The sequence below is a fragment of the Megalops cyprinoides genome, chromosome 7 (assembly GCF_013368585.1).
Source record: "Megalops cyprinoides isolate fMegCyp1 chromosome 7, fMegCyp1.pri, whole genome shotgun sequence".
Classification (NCBI taxonomy): domain Eukaryota; kingdom Metazoa; phylum Chordata; class Actinopteri; order Elopiformes; family Megalopidae; genus Megalops; species Megalops cyprinoides.
The window spans coordinates 28,979,205-29,006,189 of record NC_050589.1 but is presented as its reverse complement, the minus strand read 5'-3'; the positions used below and the strand labels follow the sequence as shown (position 1 = coordinate 29,006,189).

General features: G+C 42.7%; 2 protein-coding genes across 4 annotated transcripts in view; one reads left to right on the top strand and one right to left on the bottom strand.

Moving 5' to 3' along the window:
• Positions 1–568: 568 nt before the first annotated feature.
• Positions 569–19,355, bottom strand: LOC118780414 (solute carrier family 26 member 9-like). Its single transcript, XM_036532878.1, has 22 exons — positions 19,231–19,355; positions 18,828–18,967; positions 18,408–18,518; positions 18,123–18,298; positions 17,699–17,863; positions 16,966–17,118; positions 16,768–16,850; positions 16,523–16,670; positions 15,760–15,873; positions 15,249–15,326; positions 14,951–15,046; positions 14,641–14,747; positions 14,268–14,337; positions 13,950–14,042; positions 13,685–13,822; positions 13,122–13,376; positions 11,900–11,954; positions 11,065–11,208; positions 9,171–9,229; positions 4,159–4,373; positions 1,565–1,685; positions 569–688 (listed from the first exon to the last, which is right to left on the bottom strand). Exons 1-22 carry the CDS (start codon positions 19,353–19,355, stop codon positions 569–571), a joined length of 2,766 nt encoding a protein of 921 aa, XP_036388771.1.
• A 4,275-nt stretch (positions 19,356–23,630) lies between these two features.
• Positions 23,631–26,985, top strand: part of LOC118781381 (6-phosphofructo-2-kinase/fructose-2,6-bisphosphatase 2-like) — a 22,203-nt gene continuing 18,848 nt past the window's right edge. For all 3 annotated transcript variants that reach the window (XM_036534388.1, XM_036534389.1, XM_036534387.1), the window contains exons 1-2: positions 23,631–23,826; positions 24,543–24,718. In XM_036534388.1, coding sequence (XP_036390281.1) covers positions 24,631–24,718 — 88 coding nt within the window. In that variant the 5' untranslated portion in view covers positions 23,631–23,826; positions 24,543–24,630. The remainder of the gene's footprint in view (positions 23,827–24,542; positions 24,719–26,985) is intronic.

Below are 26,985 nucleotides of genomic sequence, written 5' to 3'. Positions count from 1 at the left end.
AAATAGACCAGCTGAATTGCTAGATTTTATTACCATCTGAAGTACAGAGTACAGTAATCAGTCAAGGTATGGCTGGGAAATAAAGTATCTCTCAGAGAAATACAGGTAGTGACTGTGTCATAAAGTCAACAGCCTTATATCTGAACATTGAAAGGCAATTTTCAGGACATCCACCAAAGGTATTCACAAGCACAAAGAAATCTTATCTTTCTAATAACTGCTAACATTGATAACAGTAACACTTATTTAAAATAATTGTTACAGTATTAACTATATATCATGTGTTTTTCTGTCATTTTTCAAGAGAAGCCAATGAGAGAAACAATTAGAGGGTATGTATTTAACCATCATATGTGTGACATTCTAACAATGTTTCTGTGGAACATTATAACAATGCTGCCAGTTACAACATTACAGTAACACATAGTCACATAGGCCAACATGTTGTTATTATATGTTAATTGAGAACTCACTGGCTGTGGGGGATTATTTGACTTTTGGTGGTCAGTGGTGCCTTCCCACGTGACCACTGGTGTATGGAATTCTTGACATGCCCCTTCCTGCTTCCTCAGCAGTGTGCGGTGGGTTTGTTGCCATGGCGCTGGTAGCCATGGTGGCTATGAAGTCGTGGGGCTATGTCCTGGGATAGCAGGGAGGCCTTGAGCAGGTGGAGGAGGGAAAATTTGCCCTGGTGACACAGGACCACATCACAGCCCTGCCCAGACATGCTTTAGCCATGTAGTCTGCAGATGGACAAGGAGGAGGGCCACATACAAACACCCATATGCACAACAAGTAACACCTACTGTATAAACACACATACACAAAGGGTGACATGCTGCACAAATACACACATTCACGCATATGCACATTCACAAAGGGTAACACAAACTGTATCAACACAAACACATGCACACATGCAGGAAAACAACACACACGCACACTTGTAGAATGGCTCACATGCATGCCCATAGATACATACAGTATACACAGGAGGAGTCACACATACAAACAGTCAAACATACACAATTCACTGTGAAACTCATTTTGTGAGGCTGTAAAAAAGTGTCAGTTTGCCATTTTACCAATTTTGTCACTCAGTGCAGTGATAAGTGCTAATGAGCATTGGCATTTTGTAGCTATAACTTCACTGCAGTAAAAAAAAAAAATAAAACACACACCTATGCATGTCTATATGTCCATACAGACTGATACAATTTTCCATTGTGTACACATCCTGGCATGGACTTGTCTTTCCTCTCAAGCTGTGAGTACTGTCAAACCCCAGCCACTGGTCATTTATATATGCATAGGACACCTTCTGTTCCTTGTCAGATATGATTACAGCCCTGATTTTGATGAACTGGCACACCTGTATAGGATCACACAATTTAACAGCACAATGCAGACATGGAGAGGGCCAAAATTACACCTGCAGCTGCCCCTATTTGGGAGTCATAAACAACAGAGCTTTATAGGAGTTTTCAGAGTGCTGTTTAAACCTTTACAGTTCCGCAGCTTTACAGTTCCTGCAGAACTGTAAAGCCAATGATACTATGCTTACTATGTTCAGGTGCCGGTCCAGTAGGTGACACCTCTGGGTAAATAGGGGACTGATGTGTCCTTTCACCCCCTGCCACGGCCTGTGGGGGTCATAGATCCTCAAGGTGATGAAGTCCATGTACCTGCAGCGAAAGATCAAGTCAGCAAAAGAACGATGTGGTTTAATTTTATATCATGGGCATTAATCATAAAGAGCTTGTTTAAGGTTGTTTATTCATTTATTTATGCTATTTATTTTTTTAATTATTATTACAATATTATTTGGAAAGTATATAATAAACATGCAAAGCTGGACCTTGAACTCAAAAAACAGACATAATCAACAACAAGTAGCAACTAAAATGTCTTAATATGTGAGAAACAAAAAAAACAAAATAAATGAACCAGATGCCAAATGAAAGACATAATTCATGATGTTGTTCTCTAACCAAATGAATAACATTTATCATATTTATACACTTCAGGGAAGTTAAACAAGACAAACAATTTCATCGCGCTGGGCTTGAAATGTCTGCGGTCCATGCAAGAAGATTCAATTTATCCCCCCCCCCCCCCATGGCAATACATTGTTTTTCCTAATTATAATCTATTACAAGTGCACTCTCTTCTTAAATGTCTTTTTAAAAATGTTACCTTCTGTAAAACTTAATGGAGTCAGAAAATAACCTTCCATGTTTTTGTATCTCTTGAAAAAGTTTAGCATTTATTATTAGTTGGAAAACAACATTTAAATACATTTAATGCTATTGCTGTAGGCGAGCCTAAATAGGACATCAGAACATTGGTTTATGTAATAATATAGCCATTTTCACTGTGTTTGCTGTTTTCTTTCCCTTGAGTAGTGTTGCATTATAAAATCAGTGAGTGCATGCTAATGAATTTATGTTTGCATATCTCACCTTTTTAATGGCATGACCACATTGCCCCTTTGAGTGTCTTTTTTTTCCATTGCCTGTTTCATGGATTATTGCTGTAGGAATGAGCCCAGAAGATTAGCTTTTTCAAAAATGGGCTTTCACAGCACCAGGTATACCACATGAGCTAGCAATCTCTTCTAATCCTTTGTTCTCTAATGAATAAAAGATTTTCTCCATAGTTTGATGCTTTCTGAAGGTGGAGGAGAAATGAAACATCAAAAAGATAACAGTATTCTCTTATTAGCTAATAAAAAAGGGAGCACATTGCTCTCATATGACCCAGTGTTACGTGATCAGTAATAGAGAGAACAAGAGTTCCATTTCAGTTTTCAACACACTAGGAAAAGTGTGCATGTTGCACATATCGTGCATTTTTGTGCAAACTCACCTGTTGAAGGTGTGCAGGTTGCATGCATCCATTGCATGTTTGGTGAATATGCAGGTTAAGGACACCTTAAGGTCAATAAATAAATCAAAAGGCTCAAATCCTGTTGCAAAAGCTCTAATGTTGGCATAAAAGGAAGGCAGCCATTACAACTGTTCCTTCTGTGCAGCTCTTGCCTTCAGTAAATGTATGTAGTGTTTCTTGTTTCTGTGAGTTCCAGTGGAGGCACCAGGATTTTCCAGACCACATCCAGCAGATCAAAGCCCTCCAGCCTCAGGAACCTCAGAGCTGATTCAGTGAACAACCGTCAGTGTATGTGGTTGAAGTTATAAACCTGGATGGAGGAAACAATTAGTGCAAGATGTGGATTCTTCCTTCAATATCCCGGTTTAACAGTGTGATATAATTAACCAAAGTGATCATGTATAGACTTAATAGTCACAGTCTGATGAGAACTGACAAGGGGATTCTGCATGGGAGGTAAGAGGGTGTGGTGGGTGATTCAATGGCAAATTGAGGCCACATGAATTTATGGTTAATTCATATCATTTTCTAGAATACCCCTAGTAGCATTACCAGTAAGACTGGTATTTGAGTAGAGACAGTACAAAAACTATGGTTGATCCAGTGCACCAAAAAATGAATATAGATGTTGGACATGCTTACACAACACCAGTACTGTTATATTAATGAGGAATGGGATCAGGCTGCTGGAAATAACAAAAAACTACACCATATATTTAAGCCTTTATTCTATGGTTACAGTGCAATTAAAGATGTATTGTATTTTGCAATGACAAATAAATCACTGGACAAGAACAAGAAAAGCTTACTCAGGATTACTCAGTGTCAGAGTAGTACCATGTGTATCCAGAGGAGGTAGTATTCTGGGAGAAATGACCTGCTGCTGCTGGGATCCCATCCGGCAACAGAAAGCAGGGTCTTGAGGGTTGAGTTCCTATAGGGGTCAAATGGAGGAATTTTACAGTCAGTAAGATTGGGCACTACACAGTGTTAAGCAGGTGTCCATACATGCAGTTGTGTCTATGCATATGTAGATGTCATATGAATGTGTACTCATGTGGTAAGGTTGTTTGTGTGTGCGTGTGCGTGCGCGTGCGCGTGTGCATGTGTGTGTGTACAAAGGAATACCCCAGTCATCTTTTGTTCAAATGCACAGCAATGACTAAGGAAGTGCGGTTTGCCTGTGTGGACTCAACACTGATGTGGAGTAACACATCCTCATGTTAGCACACTGTACACCATTCTAATATATCGCATGATGTCACAGACCTCTTCTTGAGCACTTTGAGGGACACATAGTGGGTCTTGTCCTCTTGCAACTGAGGTATGATGTCAGAGCTGTCATTCATGTCAGCGAAGGCATAGATTATGTGGGTGCAGAGGAAGGGGTCAGCTTTGTCTGGGGTGAAGCATGCGATGCCAAAGTAATACTGTTCCCAGCTGCCCACAATACACACCAGCCAGTACTTTCTCTGGACGCACACCTCTGGGACACACGATTGAAATATACAGCATACATCAGTGCAGTGCTCTGACAACATTGACATCTTACTCTGTGAAGAACTGGATCTTGTTTTTTTTTTTAATTATCCATCCATTTGTATGTGAAGTCTGTTTCATTTTACACTTGACATAAGGGGGAAGGAGATGGCAGCCTTGTTGCTTATGTGCTTCTGATGAGATGAGAGAGATAACCTGGGCACTCCTTGCTCAAGAGCACACTAATGTTTGTCTACACTGTAATAGAATTTTACGTGTTTCAAAGGACAAAACAACAGCATTTTTAATTTTAGCATTAATCCAATTTGTAATGGCTGGGTTTGTTTATTCCCTCTTGCTTTAGGGCCACAAATGAATGACCAGATGCGATATTGGAATACTGGGTCATGCTTGGTAACCTTTGTTATTGCCCAGAAAACAATCAGTATTTGTGTTGATGTGCTTTGGTATAATCCATACCTGACCATCTTTTGTTTGAATGCTGCATTTTAAATCAAGTAAATACTTTAAGTATCTGTAGTCAGTGTCTGAGAGAACTTTTGAGCAATACCCAACTGAAAGGAAAACTACAGCAATGTTTTGAGGCACAGTGGTGCTGTTCATCCACTCAGCTCCCATTGCCCATATCTTATTAATGTGCATGAATGTGTAATTTTCAGTGTGCTTGACTGATGTACGGGCTTCCATTTTTTAAACATTAAACAGCATTCAGTTATTCTGCATGCTCTTGCCAAGCGAGGCTTTCTCATATCAAGAAAATCATTTGCTGATGCGGAAAAATCGTATAAAATGTGAGGGGTTTTTCTGTGCTGCATGGAGACGGTTTTATTATTATTTAAAGTCAGCTGTGATATACTGCAGCGGTGGCTATGTCAGAACTAGCTGAAACAGCCCAATACATGCTCTATCATTCTGCTAGGGAATACTGTACTAGAGAATCATAGAAATTTGACAAATGCCACGAGGGTTGTATTGATGTTGGTCTCCTTGACATGGAATCCAGTATCATGTTAGTATCATGCTTTGTAAAAACAGGTCTGCATTACAGATTCTTTAGGGCAATCTACTTTTACCACACTTACAAAAATGCTGCTGTTAATTGTTTTACAACTCAGCATCTGAAGTTATAATAGATATCACAGGAAGTGAGGACAAGATCGGGACCCATGTGGCAAAGTACCACATAAAAGACAAAAAAGATTTTTTTCCCATCATTTGTCTTTGTTTTGTTTTGTTGTGTTATTTCAGTTCATTGTCTTCAGAGAATGCAATCTGTAGATTTACTTATTTTATCCTTTGAGTGTGAGCACTGTCTCACTTGAGCTGTAGTTAATTAAACACCCATTTGAAGACCATGATTTGCTTCTTGCTATTCTATCTGTCATTTGTAAACCATCATAATATTGAATATTTATACTGTACTTCATGTGTATTTGAATGCGCAATCACATGTTTATCAACTTTTGGGTAGAACTGTCAATTCTGAGCCCATATTCAGGAAGTAAGGAAGAGGCACTGCAGTGAAGCAATACACTGACATGCAACCAATGGCTATTTTTCACACTACGAGTCACACAGTGTACCACAGTGAAGTGGAAGCCAATTGGAGGATAGCGGCTACTCCACTAATACCATCCAAACAGCTTTCAGGCACCTGATGAATGACAGGGTGCCTGAGGGAAGTGAGATAAGGAAACCCTTGCCAATATACTGCCGATCTCCGGCAGAACAAAACTCATTTGTTCTGCCGCTGTAGGCTCACGGTCATCATAGGCTCAAGAAAGAAAAAAATCTAACATGGATATTGGTTAATAATGCGCGCTGGCAATCCCAGTACTCACCCACAGTGAACAGCAGGGAGAAACCAACAAAAACTAGAATGAAAGGGGGAATGATACATTTGAGGAAGAACATCAGTAGAATATGTTGGAACATTTGTTGATCATTATGTAGGCCACAAATTTCCATTAAGTGTGAATATAACCGACTTCATGTGAATTCAAATGGTTGTGATATCATCACGGTTCGTTTAACACAGATGGGCTTTTTTTGAAAAGGTTATAAAGACGAGTAGTGGTATTTTCTGAAAGGAGTTTAACAGACCATCAACGTGTAAGGGAGTTGTTTTATATTCTGTTCAGTCACAGAGCTGGAAAGAGCTGAGCTGCCATCCATCTGCATGGCCACTGATGCCACACCATGCTATATTTGAAGTGTTAAACAAACAATCACATCTTGTTGAGGACAGATGTCCTCACAGCAAAAGCACACACGGGCCTTCTGTTGGCCTGCACGAGCACATATCAGATGCCTCATGTCCCCACAAAGTGCAGGGCACACAATGGTTCTGTATTATAAGTGTCCCTGCCAAACAAACATCCAATGCAAAAATATTCTCTCTGCCACCCAACCTTTTTTCAAAGGTATTGTGAATATGGCATCTATCTCCTGCATAACATAGGCATTTTGAATTGGCCAGTGCAAACTTTTCTTTCCTAGGGGGTCCTCACAGGGGACAACTTGGGAAAGAAAGATTTTCTCTAACCTAACCTAAATCTAACCCTAGCCCTAAAACTAACCTTAACCGTAATCATAACCCTAGCCCTAACCCTAGTCCTAACCCTAACTCTGAACCTTACCCTAACAAAATCTGTAGAACTCATAACAAGGCTGGGATTTAATTACATCTTGTTGGTCAGTTACCCACTGGCCACAAAATCAGCAGAGATCTGTCATACTACCCCAGAACTAAGCTCACTTTCTGGTTAGACCATGCCATCATTATCGTATACATTAATGGCAAAGACCACTCCCACAGATGCCTGTTTTCACTCAAGAAGTAACCCTGAAAATTAAAAAAAGAGCTGCATGTCCCTGCTCTGGCAGCAGCGCCAACTATGTGTGTGTGCATGTGTGTGTGTGTGTGGCAGGACTGCAGGTGTGTATTTGTTTGGCAGGTGAACAGATGACACAGTTACTGCACCACCACGTGGATGTAATCTTTCCATCTGCCACCACATCACTGTCTGCTTTTATGCATATGCATGGCTTAGCTGCATTTCAAAGTGCCCATGTCAGACAAACTTTGATCGATGAAAATAAAGAGACGATTCAGTGGGCTGCTGTTTCTCATACAACTGAATGTTCTGTTGAATTTTGTGTTTGTAAAAATTTCATTGACGAAGTAAGGCTGAGTATTTGATTCCTGTGCTATATCAATCAGCAGCATTTGCAACCATACATAAATGTCACCACCAGGGGGGGACAGTGATCTGCAAAAAGTGCAGAGATCTAACGAGTGGAATAGCATGCAGTTATGTTTTCTTTTCTGTGGGTTTACAACCATTATGTCTGTATGCAGTTATTCCTACTAAGGATTTATTACATTACATTATTGGCATTTAGCAGGCACTCAGATACAGTTTTTTTACAATGTTATCTATTTATACAGCTGGATATTTACTGAGGGAATTGCGGGTTAAGTACCCCACACAAATGTACAGCAGCAGTGCCCTAGTAGGGGATAGACCAGCAACCTATCGCTTATGAGTCCTGCTCCTTAACCACTATGCTACACTGCCACCTTATGCTTGGATGCCTGGTCTAATTTATTATGAGGAATGCACAAAATGAATATAATTATTGCCAGAATGCACACCATGTCATTCACTTTATTAGTTTCAAACATGTTATGCTTTGAGATGCACTCAGTGAGCAATTTGGGAGCTTGATGGCTTTTTTCATGCTCGCAGCTCTGTCAATAATTATGGTAAAAACAAACCCTTAATTCAAAAATAAAAATTGATCATCTGTTGTATCATTTACAACCATCAACCCTCTCTAAGAGTAGTGTTAAGCTTTAATGGAAGAACTAGGTAGTAATTCAAAGCACATATGCAAAGTTCCATGGTTTCCATGGTTTGAGTAATTCTTAATGCAATGCAGCATAACCCAGAAATGTCAAACTAATCTTGTTATTTAGAAAACCAAAGACAGGCACTGGTTTCGATCGGTCTGGATGTCATTATTAATCTACACTTGATCAATCTTCTTGACATTTACATTACACAACACTTTTTGCCCATAATTCTTCTGTCCTCTTTTTTGTTCCTCATGGGTCCTGGATATGCTAGATTGGGGTTTAATCAGAAGGGAGTTCCACCACCTTCAAAACAGCTCCTGTTGAAAGTAAAACAGCAACATTAGCATGTCAGTAAGGGACATGTTCTGAGTGGAGAAAGAACAAGTAGACAGTTGTGGCAAAATATTGCAGGCTTGCTATGAGGCCTTTGCCTGTTTGGCAGACAGATCTGTAGTCCAGACTTGGAGACCTATCTCTGCCTGGAAAGAATCAGTCTGTCTGCTTTGTTCTACTATATCTTAAGTTATATTTTAATGGTTCATTGTAGGGTTGTTGCTTACTGCTGGTAGGATGACCTTTCTAAGCCACTATCCAATTACAATTGGCTAAATTTCATATGATAGTGACTGTCCCTGCCCCTTGCCAAGAGGCACGTGTGACTGACAGGACAACAACTGCAAATCTTGTGTAAAATGTCATTTTATGAAGTGAGGAAAGCCAAACGTTAAAGGGCAGGGCAGGCTAATGACACTCAGCCTGTTACAGATGTGGTGATGTCACTGTGGTATGGAGGTGTCATTGCAGCAAATAAGCTCTCTGCCCCCTTCTTAGGTGCCCTGACCCACCATAGTATTTAGTCACAAAAGAAAATTACCATTTGAGTGAGGGGGGTTCTGTGAGTGGATGAAGGGAGGTTTACCTGCTCCAGATCCTTCTCCTCCTCCTGGATGTCAAAGGCCAGCTCTCGCCTCTCTCTCTCTGCCTGCAACCCACAGAGACACACTGTTCCATCCAAAGTGCAATTTTCTCACTGTGCTCACCTGTACTAACCTCTCACCACCCAGACACAGGCATGTTACCACATGGGTCATAGGATTCTGCCTGATTATCTCACTCTTTCACCAATAAAATGGATGGCTTGTTAATCAACCACTGATTGAATTTCTCTGCAGGAAATCTGAAGGATAACTGGACTTCAGGAAACACATTCAGGCTCTCTTCAATGCCTTCCCTGCAGCACAATGTTTAATTACTGTTTTGTGAAACTCATTTAATATAAATTTTAATCTTTGTTCATAATATGTTTATGACTGTTTGTGGTGCAATGCACTGCTGTAAGGCACTTTGGGACAAGGGTCTGCAATAATAACGGAAAAGAAGAAGGAGAGGAAGAAGCTGAGGCCCTCATCCTCCTTCCTGGAGTGAAAATATGAGATGGAAAGTCCTGAAAGTGACCTCTGCAGACGGCATGCTTCTGAAAGGTAAATGCTGCAGCCGCTTCTACCGCCAGTGCCAAGTTTGCCTTTACCTGGAGTTCTATTTTGTGATTTCTCCTGGGAGCCCACTGTTTACTTCCTCAGATAAGATACCAGAAGGTGAAGGGGAGACAGCAAACAGAGGAGGGAGCGAGGGAGGGAGGGAGAGAGGGAGAAAAACCTGCCTCCAACACAGCAGGTGCTCTGCTCTGTCTGTTCCTCTCCTCTCTCTCTGACTGTTCTTTCTGTCTTTCTCAGCCGTCTGTCACTTCTACTCCTGATTCTCTTTTTCTCTATCCATCTACCTGTCTGTCTGTATATATTTCCATCTATCATCTATCTCTTTCCTCTCTGTCACTACTGTCTTTTCCTCTCTTTCACACACACTACCTGTCTCTCTCCCTACCTGTATGTCCCTTTCTCTCACTCTGTCCATATACCTCACATGTCCTCTCTTTACTTAGTCCTTCTCTACCTCTCTCTCTCTCCCTCTCTCTCTCTCTCTCTCTCTCTCTCTCTCTCTCTCTCTCTCTCTCTCTCTCTCTCCTTTGAGTGAGATTGGTTCCTGCAGTGTATGAAGTGAGCCTGTTACAACCTGCTGGGTCTGTTACACACTGCTGACCTCTCGATTCTGCCATTCCCCTATCCTGTCCTTGTAAGTGTAACCGCCAAGATGGAGTTTCTCTGAAGTTCCTTATTCTAGGGCAGTGCACTCAACGCTAATGAATACACAAACAAACTGCCTTCACAGCCATCCAGGTCTTCAGTCTAGAGAAGTGCAAGGACTCTTTTAAGAAGTCAATTACTGTAGTAATCTATAATTTAATATTGCTACTTCCATTGAAATAGTTCTCTTAAGGAATCTGGTTAACACAAAAAAAAAATACAACTGACAATCTGATGACAGAGCTAAGCAAAAAAAAAAAAGCTCTTCCAGTAAATATCCTTTCAGTCTGTCAATAACCACGACTGAGTTTAAAGTCAAAGGGAATGAGAGTAAGACTAATCATAATCATTTCTTCCTTTTCAGGCACGAGGTGACTACACCATACCGTACCAGACTCAACAGTCTCAATACATTGTCACAGTCCTTTTGTCTGTCATACTGACAAACTGGAAAATCCCAATGAGCATTTCTGTACTGCTGGCACATTAGAACACAAGGAACAGCACCTGACCCTTGAACTTCACATTCCTGCCAAAAGCTCATGTTTTCCTCACATAAGCATTACCGAGAGCCAACAGAAGCCTGCATTCATCTCAGCAGATAGCAATCACATGCAATGAATCATAGGCCAGGCGGCACGACAAAGAGGGGTGTGAAAGAGGAAAGAGGGCGCCCTGCCTTGTCAGCGTCCCCGGGGTCCCTCGCTCTCTCCTGGGCAAAGAGGATGGCGTCGTGGACGGAGACGAAGAGGTGACCGCGGGCGATGCTGCCTTCATTAAACACCCCTCCCATCTCCAGCTCCTCGTACACCTGGGCTACGCACAGTAGTGGCAGAGGTACGCAGCAGGTGTGAGTGAGGAGACAGCGGACACTCCTGCATGTGGGACGCTGAGCCAGGCTCAGACAGGTTCAGACACAAGCTGGGCCCAATGCATAAACCAACGGAAAGTTAAATATACCACCTGATTTGTGTTTGTTTAGCTTCCCTTCTTTCTTTCTGACAGGAAGACAGATACAACAGCAATAATGATGCAGAACACACCTCTGGATGGTAATTTAAGAGACAGCAGAATGATACCAGGAGTTTTTTTCAATTAGCGATTCATTTCTGGTTTGTTTTAGTCTTGAATATAAGTGGTATTTTTTTTACAAGAATTTTGCTATCTATTATCAAGCTGGAGTTAAGTTCCCCTCAACTCGTCTAATAAACTAAAGTTGAGGCCAGATCACATTGTTCACTTTGACTGAGTCAACTCTCTGATCCCAGCAGGAAACAGGAAAATCAAAAATCCCCCCGTGCCAGGCCGCAGCGACAATCCTCAGATTAACCGTTAACCGCTTCTGTGGCCGTTCTCTCTTTCATCTCCCAAACTGCCCTTCACAGATGGAGTGACTTAAGCGCTGGCTGCTGTGGGTTCAATCCTGCTCCCATGGCAACGGCTTAATCGGCTCTCGAGCAGATGTCACTGCGCTGAAAGGCAGGGAGTCGAGGGAGACGCGCCTTACCTTGAACGTTAGCCAGGTACAGACTGATCCCCAGCATCTCATAGCTAGAGCTCATCTGTAAAGGAGCAATACAGATGGTTTGAAACGCTGCTAATGTACACCCTTTTACCAAACCATTACAATCATCTGAAACATTGTTGTAAACAGACACAGCTCACACTTGTTCCTTGTTACTCTTACGACACTGACCACTGCTGAGCTCAAATCCTTTCTAATAGTGATACAATACGACAGGGAGGTGAAAAAGATTATTGGAAATGTAGATCACGTGAAATTTGAGGTTGTTGTCTGACTCTGAGGGCATACACCAAGGTGTGGATTCTCATTTCATATTGCCCAGGAGAACAAACAACAAGGCCACACAACATGGTTTCCTTACACGGCGGTGGAATCAAATGTTTAAAGGTCATAACCTTATTGCACGCATGAACAGGTCACTCCAATCAGCATCTGGTATGCTATGCCACAGTACACTTTCACTCAAATCTTGCTGCTTCGGTCACTCTCACACTCCACACTAGTCTTCATTCCTCCTACAGTCATTTTCAAAAGGCTGTTTTGTTGATAAGACAAGCAGCTCCTTCATGAGTGCCTTTTTAAAGCAGGAGCAGCACAGGTCAGGTTATCTTTATGTTATGAGGATGGGCTACTAATGGACAAGGATGATCAGAGAAAGAGATCCAGACAACATAAAGATTAATGGATCAACCAGCTCTTTACCGATGTCAATGAGCAAGTAGGGTGCTCAGGGAGACTTTCAAACAGAATTAATGGGGAGCTTCCTGCCCACTGTGCAAACCCTAGATTTCAAACAGAAGACTAACTTTTGAAGCAGACCATGTTTCTCCATATCCAAATCCCAGTTTAATGTTCACATACATCATGTAAGATGGGAGAGTATTAAGCCATCACACAAGCACAGCCTAATTAGACACAAAAAGTCAAGGGCTCCTAGGATCTAAAATAAACGACTAAATTACTATTATACTACTATTACTTTTTCTTATATTGCACATTTAGCACACCTTAGGTGTGCCAATGTGTCCAAGAGGCTTAGTCATACCAGGGGATATTTCTTTGTTTAACAAGGGTGTATATGGTATTACAAAAAAAAATTAGGCAGATCCTTTTCTTTAAAAAGAGCCTTCTTGTGTCTTTTGTGTTGGAACTGTGGGGCAATGACAGTGAGCGGCAGTCCTAGAGCAGTATGCGAGAGGCCCACCTTGGTCAGCACTTTGATACCCATGAGGTCAATGAAGCAGACCCCAGCCAGGTCCAGGATGAGGGTGTGGAAGGGTGGAGGCCGGGGCACCACAGCAACGGGCTGGGCACCGGGCAGGTCCTGGCCTGGCTCTTTCTCACCCAGGTCCAAGACGTCGCAGTGGAAGTTGATGTAGGAGGTGGGCGGTTCGACCTTGTCGGTTGCGCTCCCGCCACTGATATCGAAGTCATTCTGTAGCTCCAGCTGTGACGTACTCTAAGCATATTGGAGGAGGGATTAAAAAAACTGACAAATGAGATTTCCTGCTCTCACTTTTTTGAACAGGATATGTTGATCATGGAGTAACTTCAAGCCATTTACATGCCAGACCACAGCCTCACGATGTAACAGCATCAACTGGTGTTGTTTTACAGTTGGATGACATTACATTGCACTTGCCTAGCAGCCAATCCAGGTCATGTACACTTAAAGATAACATTAATACAGTAACCATGTTCAGGTGTAGCTGACTCTGGGCTCTTGCAAGCATGTTATTTGTGACTTATGACCAACATTTCCCTCACCCAGAGACGGGGTGCAACACTGATCTTCCTCCTCTTAGTCTTGTTGGTCTCTTTGCTCTCCTTCACCTCTTTCTCCTTCTGTTCTTTCTTCAGAAACTTCTTCCTGGCCAGCACCAGTTTTCCCGGGTCCAGCCCGGTCTGTTCACACACAGACAAATCCCCATTGGCTAAATTCTTGTCTTTCCTCTCATGGCCAATGCTCAGACACAACACAACCAAAGACTCATTAACAGCAATTGATTGCTGTCCTCACCGCTGAACATACCTTTTTGATGACTTTTCGGCGGAAAATCTCTGCGTTGGCGAAGTAGATGGGGGAGCAGTAGTTGACAATTTTCACACCCTCAACTAACTTCACCTGTAGGTCAGATTATATTGTGTTCAATGAACACTTTGAACACATGAAGTGAATAGAACAGCTCTCCAGAACTTTACATCTGCATTAATTCCACATGAAAAAATGTTAACAGTATGACAATGAGATCCACCTTTGGAAAGAGTTGCATATTCACACTGATCTGGGGTCTGTTGTGGAATTGCTGGCATGCCATATCACACAATCCAGTACAGGACAGTGTGTTACCTTACTGTACACCTTGGGGTTTCTGTAGAGATCTGTGTCCATGATCTGTCCCACCTCTGAGCCATTGCGACTGCAGAGAGACACACAGCAACATGTAGAAAAATGAGCATGTGCAGCTCACACAGCCACACTCTCATAATGTGCATTCACATTGCAACATGTTGCCATGTTCTGTGTCTGGATGAGTGCTCTGACATGAAAACGCCACTTGAGAAATGAGCGACATGAGTGCACTTTGCACTGAGCACCAGCAGCAGTGATAATGGGTGCAGATGCACCTTCAACATGCAAGAAAACCTTGAAAAGAGAGGGCTTTCACACACATCACAAGGAAAGGGGAAAAAAGGAAAGACACAGCACCAGTTTCACTCACAACTGCGTCTGGAAAATGACCACAAGGACGGAGAAGCCCACCCCGATCGCCACTCCGTAGGGTAGGCTGAGGAAGAAGGTGGCCAGGAAGGACACCACCCACACGCACTGGCCAGGGGGGATTAAGAAAAGGACATGAACATTACAAACACTCATGGCAAGAAACAAAGAATGACAGTGAGCATTTGTGATCATGGATCTCAGTTTGGCTCTGCTATATATAAAGAAGTTTCATTGTTACATGCACTGATCTCAATCTGTGAATCTGTCTCAATATCAATAGGGAACAGGGTGCTCTGGGTTTGACTCACACAGTCCAGTTTATTTTTCTTCCACAGGTAGTAGGGGTCAGAGAGCTGCAGCAGGGTGTTCTTCAGATTGACCGCTATGAGGGCTCCGAGCACAGACTGGGGACAAACGACATTCCAGAACGTTGGACGTCTTAGCGCTGTGTGTCACGTGACCTCAGCCTGACCTTCACAGTCCTTTAGATCACAGTTGCAGCGGTCATGTACGTTTCATTGCAAGTTATGCTTGTTTTGGCCTTGGCTGGGCAAATATTGAACAAAAGGAGCTGTGAGTCATGTTAGGCAGCGATAAGGCCCCTACCTTGGGTAGCGGTTTGAGGAAAGCTCCTAAAGCCAGCATTGTGACCATCACCACCAGCATCACACACAGACTGGCAAACTGGAAGAGAGGAGGCAGAAAGCACTTTCTCTGGGGCTGTTGCTTTTGAAGCAAGCATGTGAATTACAGACTTAAGATTAAGAAAGACAGCATTAAGAAAGCAACATAATGCATCAGATTGTTTTCATTTATTACTCTATAAGTAAAATTACAATAATATACACTGTGTGTAAATTGTTATAAAACCTTTTAAGGTCATCAAATTCATTACCAAACTATCACCAAATAGTGGAAACAGTATAGCATCAAAGTCATTAGACAATCTCTACAGCTAGGATTATTAGTGGAGGTATAATTGCATCTAGACCAGTTAAAATGATTCAGTCTTATTACCAGAAATGCAAAGAACACTGAAGTGCTTGTTATGCATCATGTCTTGGTGACCCCTGAGTTTTTGGGAGGGCAGGATCTGTTCCCTGCAGTGTGGCCTGACCTGAGAGGTGCCCCCCGCACTGTCCACAGCCAAGGTGACAGACAAGGCACAACAGATGACATGGATCTTGAAGAAGGACCCCAGGAAGTTGCTGCAGCCCAGGGCCAGCATCTCCTGCAGGGAGTCAGTGACAGTCATATGGCCACGCCCAACCAATGTTGTAAAGAACTGTATTCACATTCTTACAACAGCAAAATTCTGCAGTGATCTGGGGGTTAAGAGTACTCCACCTGAGACTCTTTTGTGCCAGAAAATTCACAACACATCAATATGGGAGAGATGAGAATTGGTGTAGCCAATTAAACTGGGAGATAATTAGGAGGGCAAATCAAGAGAGCCAAATTGACTTTTTGGCCAGCTCACTGCAGAACAGCCTCTCTGTATCTTGGGAATTTTAACAACCACAGTGGGTCAGTGGTTTGACATTTCATCCAAAAGCTGGCAGCTCTGACAGCTCAGCGCCTTGATCATTGTATTCGGGCAGTGTTCTCTTTGATTTGAGCCAGAAGAAAGACTGCCCCCTACTGGCTACCAACACTACTTTTTCCCAGGAGGTTTGCAATCCCGGTTCTAACCAAACCCATCACCAAGAGAGGTTTACAGGGTGGTGTGGTTGCATGCAACTGTAGTATGTAATATTACATGCATTATGTATTATGCATGAATGAATCACAGCAGTTCACATGATTTCATGGGTGGAAACCCACCAAACAAATCAACGATAATGGAATACATCATTGCATCTCCCCCTGCCTTTTCTTACCTGATTGGGATCCACATCGTAGCCGTGCTTGGCTGCCAGCGTCCTGCCCATGGCCAGGTTGATGACATAGCCCACAATTGCCAGGGAAAAAGCCGTGCTGAGCATGTCCTCCCATTGGCTCACCGTTGGAATGATGGGGGTCGGGAATCTGGAGGGAAAAGAAGAAAAAAGGTGTTCAGCACAGATGCTGAAACCGAAAGGAATTGAACCTGAATTGAATCCTTCTGGCACAGCTCATCCCTCACCCGAGGGGAATCTCCCCGACGATATCCATGTGGTAGGTTTTGGGCATATCCAGGGGCCCGGACACAGCTGTGGCCACCACAACCTGAGAGAGCAGAGACATGTTCACTGCCAGGGAGGTGACAGTCATCATCAGGGAGCAGGTCAGACCACACTTTAAGACGGATTTGTGCACGCGAACATGCATGTGTGTCACTTACAATGATGATCTCCATGGGGATGGGGAAAGGCAGCTTGTGGCGGTAGCGTGCACTCAGCTCCTTCACCACGATGAGAACGACGCTGCTGACTAGGGCAAAGATCAGCGATGCCACATTGGTACGAGGCAGCCCGGTGAAAATGTCCACCAGGGTCTGTGATGCAAGGAGCACCATTAGAGCGGGTCAGCATGGACACCACAAGAACCATTACAGAACTGTAACAGGTTGGGACTATGTCTGCAGAGCTGGATTCACACAATTAATGTGCTATCCTGTCCAACTGCTTCACTGTGTGCATATATCTGCCATAGCATGGTGTCTACGGGACATGTCTGAGGATATAGGCAGAAAATCTATAAAACAAGTAAATGCAAACACTGCGTAACAGTGGATCTATTCTTAATATATTGATGCTTTTCTTAATATGATAATTCATAGATAGGAGGAAGATGGTTTTAAAAATGGGCAGATGGCTTAATTAAAAAAGTTACAAAGGAATCATTCATCTCAAGCATTGTGTGCTAATACGTGGGTGCACAAGATGTTTACATGGTGACTCATAATGTCGGGAATTGATGCAGCTGTGGAAAATTTTTTAGAGGCACAGTAAACAGTAAATGCTTTCACCAGCATATGCACCAAAATGCATCCAACAATCAAACAACTGTTTCCCCACGTGCCCCTGTCTGGATCAAAGTGTACCACGCAGAGTGCTAAGCATGCTGGGACTCACGTAGATGACGGCCAGGGGTCCGCTGTAAGGTGGCACTCTGATTCCAAAGATGTACTTCAGCACTGAGATGAGGATCTGCAGCCCAGCGGCTGTCATGAAGCCCCTGACGAAGGACTCGGACAGGTAAATGGCCACGAAGCCAAACTGCATCAGGCCCAGGCCAATCTGCCCAAACAGACACACAGTCAGCCTATGGCTACAGTTAACCAATAAGGTAGAGCAAGAACCTGGCTGTCAGAGCCACCAAATTGGTACAGTACAGCAGATGATCATGATGGGTTCAATTCACACAGGAGGAGGTGGGCTTAGTTTACCTTTTGGTTCGGTTGCCAATAGCTGCAGCTGTGTTGTTACAGTACCTTCACATAATAATCCACCTCACCCCCCACACCAAGTCTCCCCTACATCCCAGGGTTCCTAATACCTGTATGACAGCAGTCAGGCAGGCCAGAGTTCCAGAGATGGCTAGCCGGACCTGGCCCATCCTCTCCTCGTCTACCACAGTGGCATTGAGCGTGGCGTTGTAGTGGCTGAAGTCGGAGGCAGGTGCCAGATTCAGACACACCATGCCCACCATGATGCTGAGCACAGCAAAGGTGCCTGTACAGAGGGAACACTTCACCATCCCATATAACAGATAACACTAAAACCTCTGCCCAAAGCTGACTGGAAATGCATTGGCCATTGCGTCCTGTTGTCTGAGACTTACCAGGTACCATCTGGTGGGCTGTGCCCATGAAGAAGTAGGGTATGAGGGGGAAGAAAGAGGAGTAGAGCCCATTGACTGGTGGTAGGTTGGCCAACAGGGCAAAGGCCATGCCTGAAGGAGGAAGGAAAAAGCCTACCAATAAGTAAATGTACCCAGCATGTACAGGGCCATGAAACTATGAAGCTCCTGTAACCACAGCCTATGGAACCCATAAATACACAGTACAAAAAGATATACCAGCAGACACTTTTTGAATAAGTAGAGGTGTCATGGAGGAGCCACTAATTAGATCAATTCAGAATTAGAAGACGAGACACTGGTTGAATAAGTTGAGATTGTATAGGAGAGACACTGAATAAGTACAGGCGTTATGGAGGAGACACTTTTTGAGTAAGTACAGGTGTTACAGAGGATACAGACCCTGGGGGACCTGGATGGTGCCTGCACTGACCCCACTGATGACATCACACAGCAGGTTCTTCTTCACCTTGTACTTGGGCAGCCAGCTCAGCACAGGCAGGTGTCTGAACAGCAGTGACTTCACACGGGCCCTAGAACACCTGATCCACACTGACAGTCATGTACTTGCCAAGAAAAAAACCATTGTTCTCTTGTATTTATTACTGCAGATTTCCTTCAGACAAAGTCTCCTCAGTTTCAACAAGTAGTACAAAAGACTCTTTATGATCTATTTGCATTTTGGGTCTTATCTATGATGACTAACTGTACGGTGATGTTTATTTAATGAATGAAATAAGTTCCAATGTAAAACCCTTCCGATGCTGAAAAGTGATTAATCCTGAGTCTGATAAAATGACAATACCGGAAGAGTTTCTTGACTTTCTCTCCAACTGGGAAACTCCGGCTCTTCTTGTCAAACTCCTCATCAAAATTAGGGAGGGAGTAGGCAGGCCTGTCAATCACACAGCGAGGGTGGTCTTGATACATGGCGCCAGCCAAACACAACCCGGTTGGAAAGGCCAGGTGGTGCCACTGACCACAACAGCTGCATGGAAACATACTTATGATGGCATTCAAACACTATAACTTTGGATCTGTTAGCAGGACTGTAACTTTGTGAAATTTTGAACAAATTCTGAAGTGAATAAATTCTCTGATTCTCTCAAAGATTTGATAAGCTTTTTCAGCATAAGTTTTAGTATAATACATCATAGGTGCTAATATTTTAGGGGTGTCTGCAAGAGTCTGACTGAAAAACCGAACACCATGAAGAGCATAGACTATCAGTCCACTAATATCAATATGTCAATACGAGTCAGCAGTGGTGCATTTCATGCACAAAATGGGTTTATTATAATGGGATTATCAAGGTTTTCCATAACATTACCATTCATTTCATTTGGTGAGTTTAAGCTCCTCTGTTTCGGTGCCAGATCCCTCTGTTGTCACCCATAGGTACCTTATCTAACCTTGAAAGGAGCTGGTGCAGTACCACTCTGATAACAACATGCTTTCAGCGATACTAACACAAGCCAACCCCATTCACTCATTCACTTTCCCTACTCTAAACTACGAGCGAATGGCGAAGTGTAATAATAATGATGACTGTGATGGGAGTAGAATGCACATCATTACTGTTTTATAGGATGACTGTCAAACCCGTTAATAGGAAACTCCAATTAAAAGCTGATTATACAGTTATACAAATAGAAGTTCCACCATGAAACTGCTTTTGTTCTTTAGATTGATGCATTCTGGGATAAATGCTACCTAGCATGTGCCACTGTCTGTAGAAAAGGGGATAATTAATCTCTTTTTATGACGCAATCAAAAATTATGGCAAAAACAAAGAGGATAACAGATAATGTCCATTCTGTCTGGCTGACACTGTCAAAATTATTCCTTGCTCACCAAATAAGGACATTTTCCACTTAAACAAGGAAATCCTAATTTTGTTTTTTTTTGTTTTTTAAAAAAAGTATACAATTACAGTGACAAAAATACCCACAAGAAAACATTACTTACCTTACCGGGGACGTGGATTGTCAGAGGTCATTACTAATCTAGTGGTTGTCCACAGCGTCGGACTGGCTGGAGTTAATTATCAGTCTTATTGCTCTTATACAGCAGAGGGCTGACACCTGGTCCCAGGGGAGGGGCTTACAGGAACAAGCCCATCGGCGCTTTCATTTGGAGGACAATCTTCACTGGAGCCATCCACCACACACACAGTGGACATCACACACACAGCCATCCACCACACACACAGTGGACATCACACACACAGCCATCCACCACACACACAGTGGACATCACACACACAGCCATCCACCACACACACAGGGGATACCCTTAGAGCACTATGCTCAGCTGTGCTTGTCTGTATGTTGTGGGGCTATCCGGAGTCCTTGCAGTCAGGGGACTATTTTGATTTTTGGACAACTCTGGCTTGCAGCATAACCTCTAGTTAGGCTAAGCAATGAAATTCCATTAGATTTGAAACCAGGCCCTATGTATTTATTTATGAGAGTAGATGTTGCAAAACAACCCTTAGTTATAATGCACAAAGCAGTAAGATGTGTTACAAATGGTAGCCTTGCAGCTTGCATGATCACATTGTTTATTCTTTTCTCCCCCCCTCTCACCCCCCCCCCCCCCCCCCCCCCTTGTCCACATGGTCAGATCTACACCTAATGAGCACACAGGAAGTAGGACTATCATTATTTCTTTTTAAATGTCACTCTCCAATCTTTCTGAATCATTCACTGCAGGAGCAAGACAGTGACTCTATTTTCTTAACGCCCTCTACCCCTGGGAAACTAGAAGGACTAAATGGTTGGATTGGGTTTGCCATTCAAGTTAGCTTTAGGAAACGTGTTTTCCTCAATTCATTTTTGTGTTTTTCTAGTCTCTTAACATCACAGATTGCACTGGGGGTAGCAATTTGGTGACATAAGACAAAACTAGTTCTGGGAGCTGCCTCTCCAATTCAAATTCTGGACAGTCAGTCTTGGGAATGAAGGGTAATCAAACAGGATGTCGTATCATGAATGGTAGGAGCTGAGAATCCTGCTCTGTGAACAGACCCCGAGTGAGTGCACAGAGTGCTTGTGCTTTTGGTGAATTAGGCCACAATGAGAAGATTGAGAAATCATTTTGGTGAATTCAGATGGGACAGGATGTGGGCAACAAGAGCAACAGGAGAGAATGCTGCAACTTCCCTTGTGTTGCCATAGTGAGGTATGCATAGATTTTGCATTTAGTATAAATTTAATAATGCTGGTCAAAACTGATTCTGTCAATGGATGAAAAGAAATGAGATAAATTACTTCTATTCAATTAATGTTTACTTAAAGGGTTTTCATTTCATAGTACAGAGATACCAGACCAATTAATCACTTGGGTTTTTGGTGAGATTTCCTGGAAGGCGTGATCTAGAAACTGGTCAGCTTCCAAGAGTAGAAGTCAGGGCACAGCCAGGAAATAATATTAAGACTGCCAACAGAAGAGCCAGTTGATTAGAATCCCCTCCTCTCTCAGTAACTTTTCACAACTCTGAGAAGAATTTGACAGTGCAGCAAGAGACTGTACAATTCTGCAAACATTCACTGGAATCATGTGGAAACAAGCTTGCTGTGCCCCTTTTGTGATAGACAGGGTTACAAGAAGAACATAAGAACATTCAGTGGGTGGCCCTCACACATTAGACAATCCCAGCATTACCGAAGATATGCTCCATAATACACAAATAATCCCACAATTTCTTTTCTTTCTTACATTATAAAAATATAAACCAGTTAAACGCCAGAGATTGTCCTCTCATAAAAAATCTTATGAAGACATTAATCTTTTCCATTCATTTTGTTGTTCTCTTGTCTGGCCATGGGACGATTTCCTCACAAATTTCTGAATGTGGTGAATAAATGTTTCCAAATGTAACAGAACATGACTTGCTAGAGGGGATTTGTACTACCTGAAAATGTCCACTAGATGGGAGTATAGATCTGGATTTGTACTAAAGTCGTCCAAAAAGAACGGTTTTAACTTTGGTGATTGCATTGAAGTTTTTTGTAGAGACAGTTTCCAGTCTATACCTACACAGCTTTCCTGAATTGCATAAGGTAGCGAAAGTGTTGAAAAGTGGTGTGATGTTTGCATCCAGTGATTTAGCATGTGTAATATTTTAGCAATGTCCCCGTTATTGCATAGTGCAATTCCATTGTAATAATCGCATTCGAATAGCAATAACGTACATTCTGATAAAAGAGAAATGCGCCATGCACCGTTGTTACCCCAGTTGATGAAACTCAAGCCCGGCGAGATAAGGTCAATAGCCTAATTTAATGTTCCGCTACTATGGGCTCCTAATCATTTGGCGGCGACGGACACAGTACATATTCGAACTTCGGTCGGGGCAAGATGACTCAGTCTGCCCTCACAACGAGCCCCTTAGTCAACTGAGCCACTCTGGAGTCCGCTGTAATGATTGCTATGTAAACTATGCTTCCCTCAGCTGGCCGTGTTGAGTGTCAGTTGGTAACTGGAGGTTCCAGTGTTATTGCAGTTCCAGTGCCGTCCGTGTTATGATGCTGACTAGATGGATGGTGTTTTAATAAACCCTTTAAATAATAAAATACACTTGCACACGCAGACGCAGAATTTTCATTATGGAACCCACCAATCTAACTATCTGGTCCATGTTTAAAAAAACGTGATAACAGCAAGGTTTGAATCTGTACCACCAACACTTTAGCCGTAAAGACACAAGTTCGTTCTTCCCCCTTTGAGTGTTTTGTAATAAAGATGTAGCCTAACGTAAATGCAAAAGTGTTTAAAACTTGCGTCATTCTCACTCTTAAAGGTAACGTGACTTTGTTCTTTTGTTTTGGAATATGCCAGCTCTTTCCTCCATACTATTTTGGTCTCCTTCAGAGGTTTCTCCTTTAAGATGAAGAGGAGGCAAAGTGAAACACGCGCAGTTATGCTACTTTTTCTTCTGCATTTTTCTTCCCATCTGAAGGCATAAAAAATAGCACCACCATTCAAGCAATGCATTGTCTCTGATATCTGTAGAAATCGAATCGGTAAGGCTGAAAGACGGATCCACTTCCTCGTTCAGTGCGATGCAGAAATGGCGAATGTGCGTATTCGCAGATTTACGGTAAACAAGTTTTGGCGCAAAGAATCACCTTCATTCATTAACTATAGCTAGGAGGGTCAGGTGTTAATGTGAGGAATTTTTTTACCAGTTTGTCATAGCAACCGCAGCACCGGCAGGTTGTCGCAGCGCCATACAGTTACTTCTTCCTGGATAGGGAGGGGCGATTCAGAGTTGCAGAAAAATGCATTGATCGGAGGCTGTACGTCGGAGAACAAATTGAAACTGCAAGTTTAAAAGAGCGAATTGATTTAACGGCTACTGCAATGCCCTCGTAACACCGTTTGTTGCAGTTTATAGGTAAGTGAGTGGCCGTTTTATTGCATGAATGTAATCTATATAGTCTATTTCTTTCGTGTTTACTTTTTTCAGCCAAAGGAAGTTGTATGGTCCCTAAAATTAGTAAGCTATTGCACCTTCAGTTTAGAGACATGAGGACGATTCTGAGTCCTTATGTGAAAGCAGTTGAATTCATTGTATGTTGATTTCTCGTTTTTTTGAGTATACTTCTAGGTAACCTTAACAAAAGCATCCCCTGTGCGTTGCCTGCTGTATGTAATGTCGTGACGTTGACGGCGCATCCAAACAGCACCAGCAGTACGGCTGCAGGTGACTGCGATGTTTCATAGCCTAGTCCCCCGGGGCTGTTCTGCTGAACTTGCGACATGAGCCAGCTTGCAGTGTTCCAGTAGTCACGCAGTGACGTGGGTGTTTAAACCAGAGCTCGGCGAATCTTCCAAGAATTGAGTATTTTAACTATTCGTTTTGGATACGCTCATGCGATAACCCAGTAATTAACTTTTTTATAAAATGTTGATTCACGTTTCGATATATCAGTGATTTATTTACAAATGTTTTAGTGCAATAAATTGAGATCGTTCTTATAAACAAAATAATAAAAGACAACGCTTTGCTTTACAGTGAACAGTCACCCCACGTGTGTAATTTGTAGGCGAGACGTTAAGGGTTAGTACTGTCAGTGAAGTCAGTCCCAAGAGCTTTCTGGGTTTTATCAGAATTGCAGAGACCGTCTTGCTAGACTTCGAGCCCTCGGAACGGACGGACGGACGGACCAGCGGTGGCAAAGCTCTCCGACGTGTCACCATGGCTTCAGGCACGCCGAAAGACTGCAGCCTGGCCAATTCAACGGAGAGCAAAAAACCGGAGCCCAGAGTCAACGAGAAGAAATGCTGTAAGTATTCTATAGCAATCTTTCATCTGTTAGGATGAGCCACAATGAGAAAACCGAAAGACTGTTGTACTGTTGAAAAGTTGCTTTTTACATGATGTAACACAGGACGCCCCAAACATGGACCGCCCCAGTGGCTGTTGTTGCGCATCTAATTAGGTTAAAAACTAACCTGTTACCTGGAATAGTGAACTACAAAACACACATACCTAATGGGTGGACTCACACAGTCCTGCCATTAAGTGTGGCAGTGATGTCAAAGAAACACCATCAGTACTTGGGCCTTGTGCATACTGCCATGCAAGCACCATGTATATAAGGTTGTCTTTCTGTGATGTCATGCTGCAGCCAAGACTTTGGTGTTATTAGTAGACATTCATGTAAGTGTTCTCATGGGAAGTTAATAGGTGTATGTGCTCTCTGGAGAGTTTCCTTGGCATGACCAATGTAATGTTTTAGTCTGTTGGGTCAGCAGGAGGACAGCCTGCATGATTGCACCTTTGGCAGTGTGCCTTATGTAAAATAAAGAGGCTGATGCTCTCTTGCTCTTTTTTCCTGCTACTCAACACCATGTGAAAATGCCCTGAAAAGGACAGAATGTAGAGAAGAAAATCCTGTTCCAGTGTTATTCTGAATATAATCAGAGCCCTGGTTTTAACTTACACACTGGGAATGAAGCCCTCCTAATTGGGTTAGAATTCAGTAAGCCCCCCACACCCACCCCCCAAACGCACAGACATTTGCACACACACAATCCTACAAACATACAAAATGATGTGCCGTGAGACATTTCCCCTGTAAGCATCTCTTTCTAGCAATCCATAGTATGTAAAAGTCATGCAGTGTCTTGTTGAGTATGTACACATATGGGGAGCGTTCATGCAGGGGGTCAGGCCTGCTCTGTATAAGAACATGTTTTGCCATGAATACTTCATGTTTCTGTGGAAACCTGATACCTAACTCTGTCCTTTAGGACAGAGTTGCTGGAAGGGTTTTACGGCTCCAGCTTAGCTACAATCTTCTTACAGTGTTTCTGTAACATGACAAGCGCAGTTTCCATGCTGTGGATACACCTTTGTTCTCTTGTACTGAAAGTTGCTGTGTATAAGAGCACCTGCTAAATACATGTAATGTAATGTCAGAGGGGCTGGAGGGAGCGTTGTTTGTTAGCGGGGGACAAGGCCTTGGCAAAGTGCCTTAACAGATTGGCATCACTACTGAAGAAAGCAGGCACATAAGAAGGAAGATTCCAGCTGACAAGAAATCATGTTTGTTACTTTGCTATAATTGTGCATCAGGTTTTGAGTCCAATTTCATCTCAAAGGGTTAATCAAATCAAATTAAGTTGCTAGGCAACAGCTGTAAGCTGCGGTTAGGATAACTGAGCATTGAGAGAACTGAATGGAAAAATAAACCAGACCTTTAACGAACTTTAAGTGTGTTTTGTAAACTTTGGAGGTTCACCCTGGTCCAGTCTCAGGAGAGACAAGGTACAACATTAGCTTATCGAGGATTTTCTTATCAAGTGGGTAAAGTTGTCTGGTTTGCACATTACAGTCCATTAACATTGCTGTGAAGCAATTGTTTTCTCAGAAAATGCTCTGAATGTGCTGCTGTCTCCGTTCATTGCGATTAGCAAAAAACCTGGAATGAAACTGTACCTTTTTTTCCAAGAGGAACAATCCACACACACACACATTTGTGACCTCACCACTGTGTTTGGCTCTGACGGTTGTTTGTGTGTGGTTAGTGGTGTCCTGTTTGTGCAACTTTTCATGCTGCTTTAGTAGATGCACTCTGTAAGTTGCTCTGGGGAAAAGTTAAATGACAAAAATGTACTAATGTAACGTATTGCCCTTGAACTTGAATATCCATCTGGGTCTTGTAAAAAATCTGTGAATATTGGTAGTGAAACAGTGAATATTGAATACTCTTTTTCTTCCAATTGTTGAATATTTTCAGAGGCCATGCTGTGATCTAGAGTTGATTTGATTATCCGAGTATGAGCAAAGGGATACTTTCCCACTAGCAGCCTCAGTGCTGTGAGCTTCATCAATGAGAATTTGGGATTCATAAAAATCTTAACAGTCCAACACTCTTGATTGCTAGGTAGAGAAGAGGTGTCACTCTTTGTCATACTGCAGGTAACAGTGTAGGTGCTCTCAGGGGAACACTGTGAAATGCTGCTATTGTTAAGTGCCAAGGTTGTGTGCAAATACAAAAAATGAGCAAGTCTTGGCTGAAGTACAAAGTGATGACTTCCAGCTTAG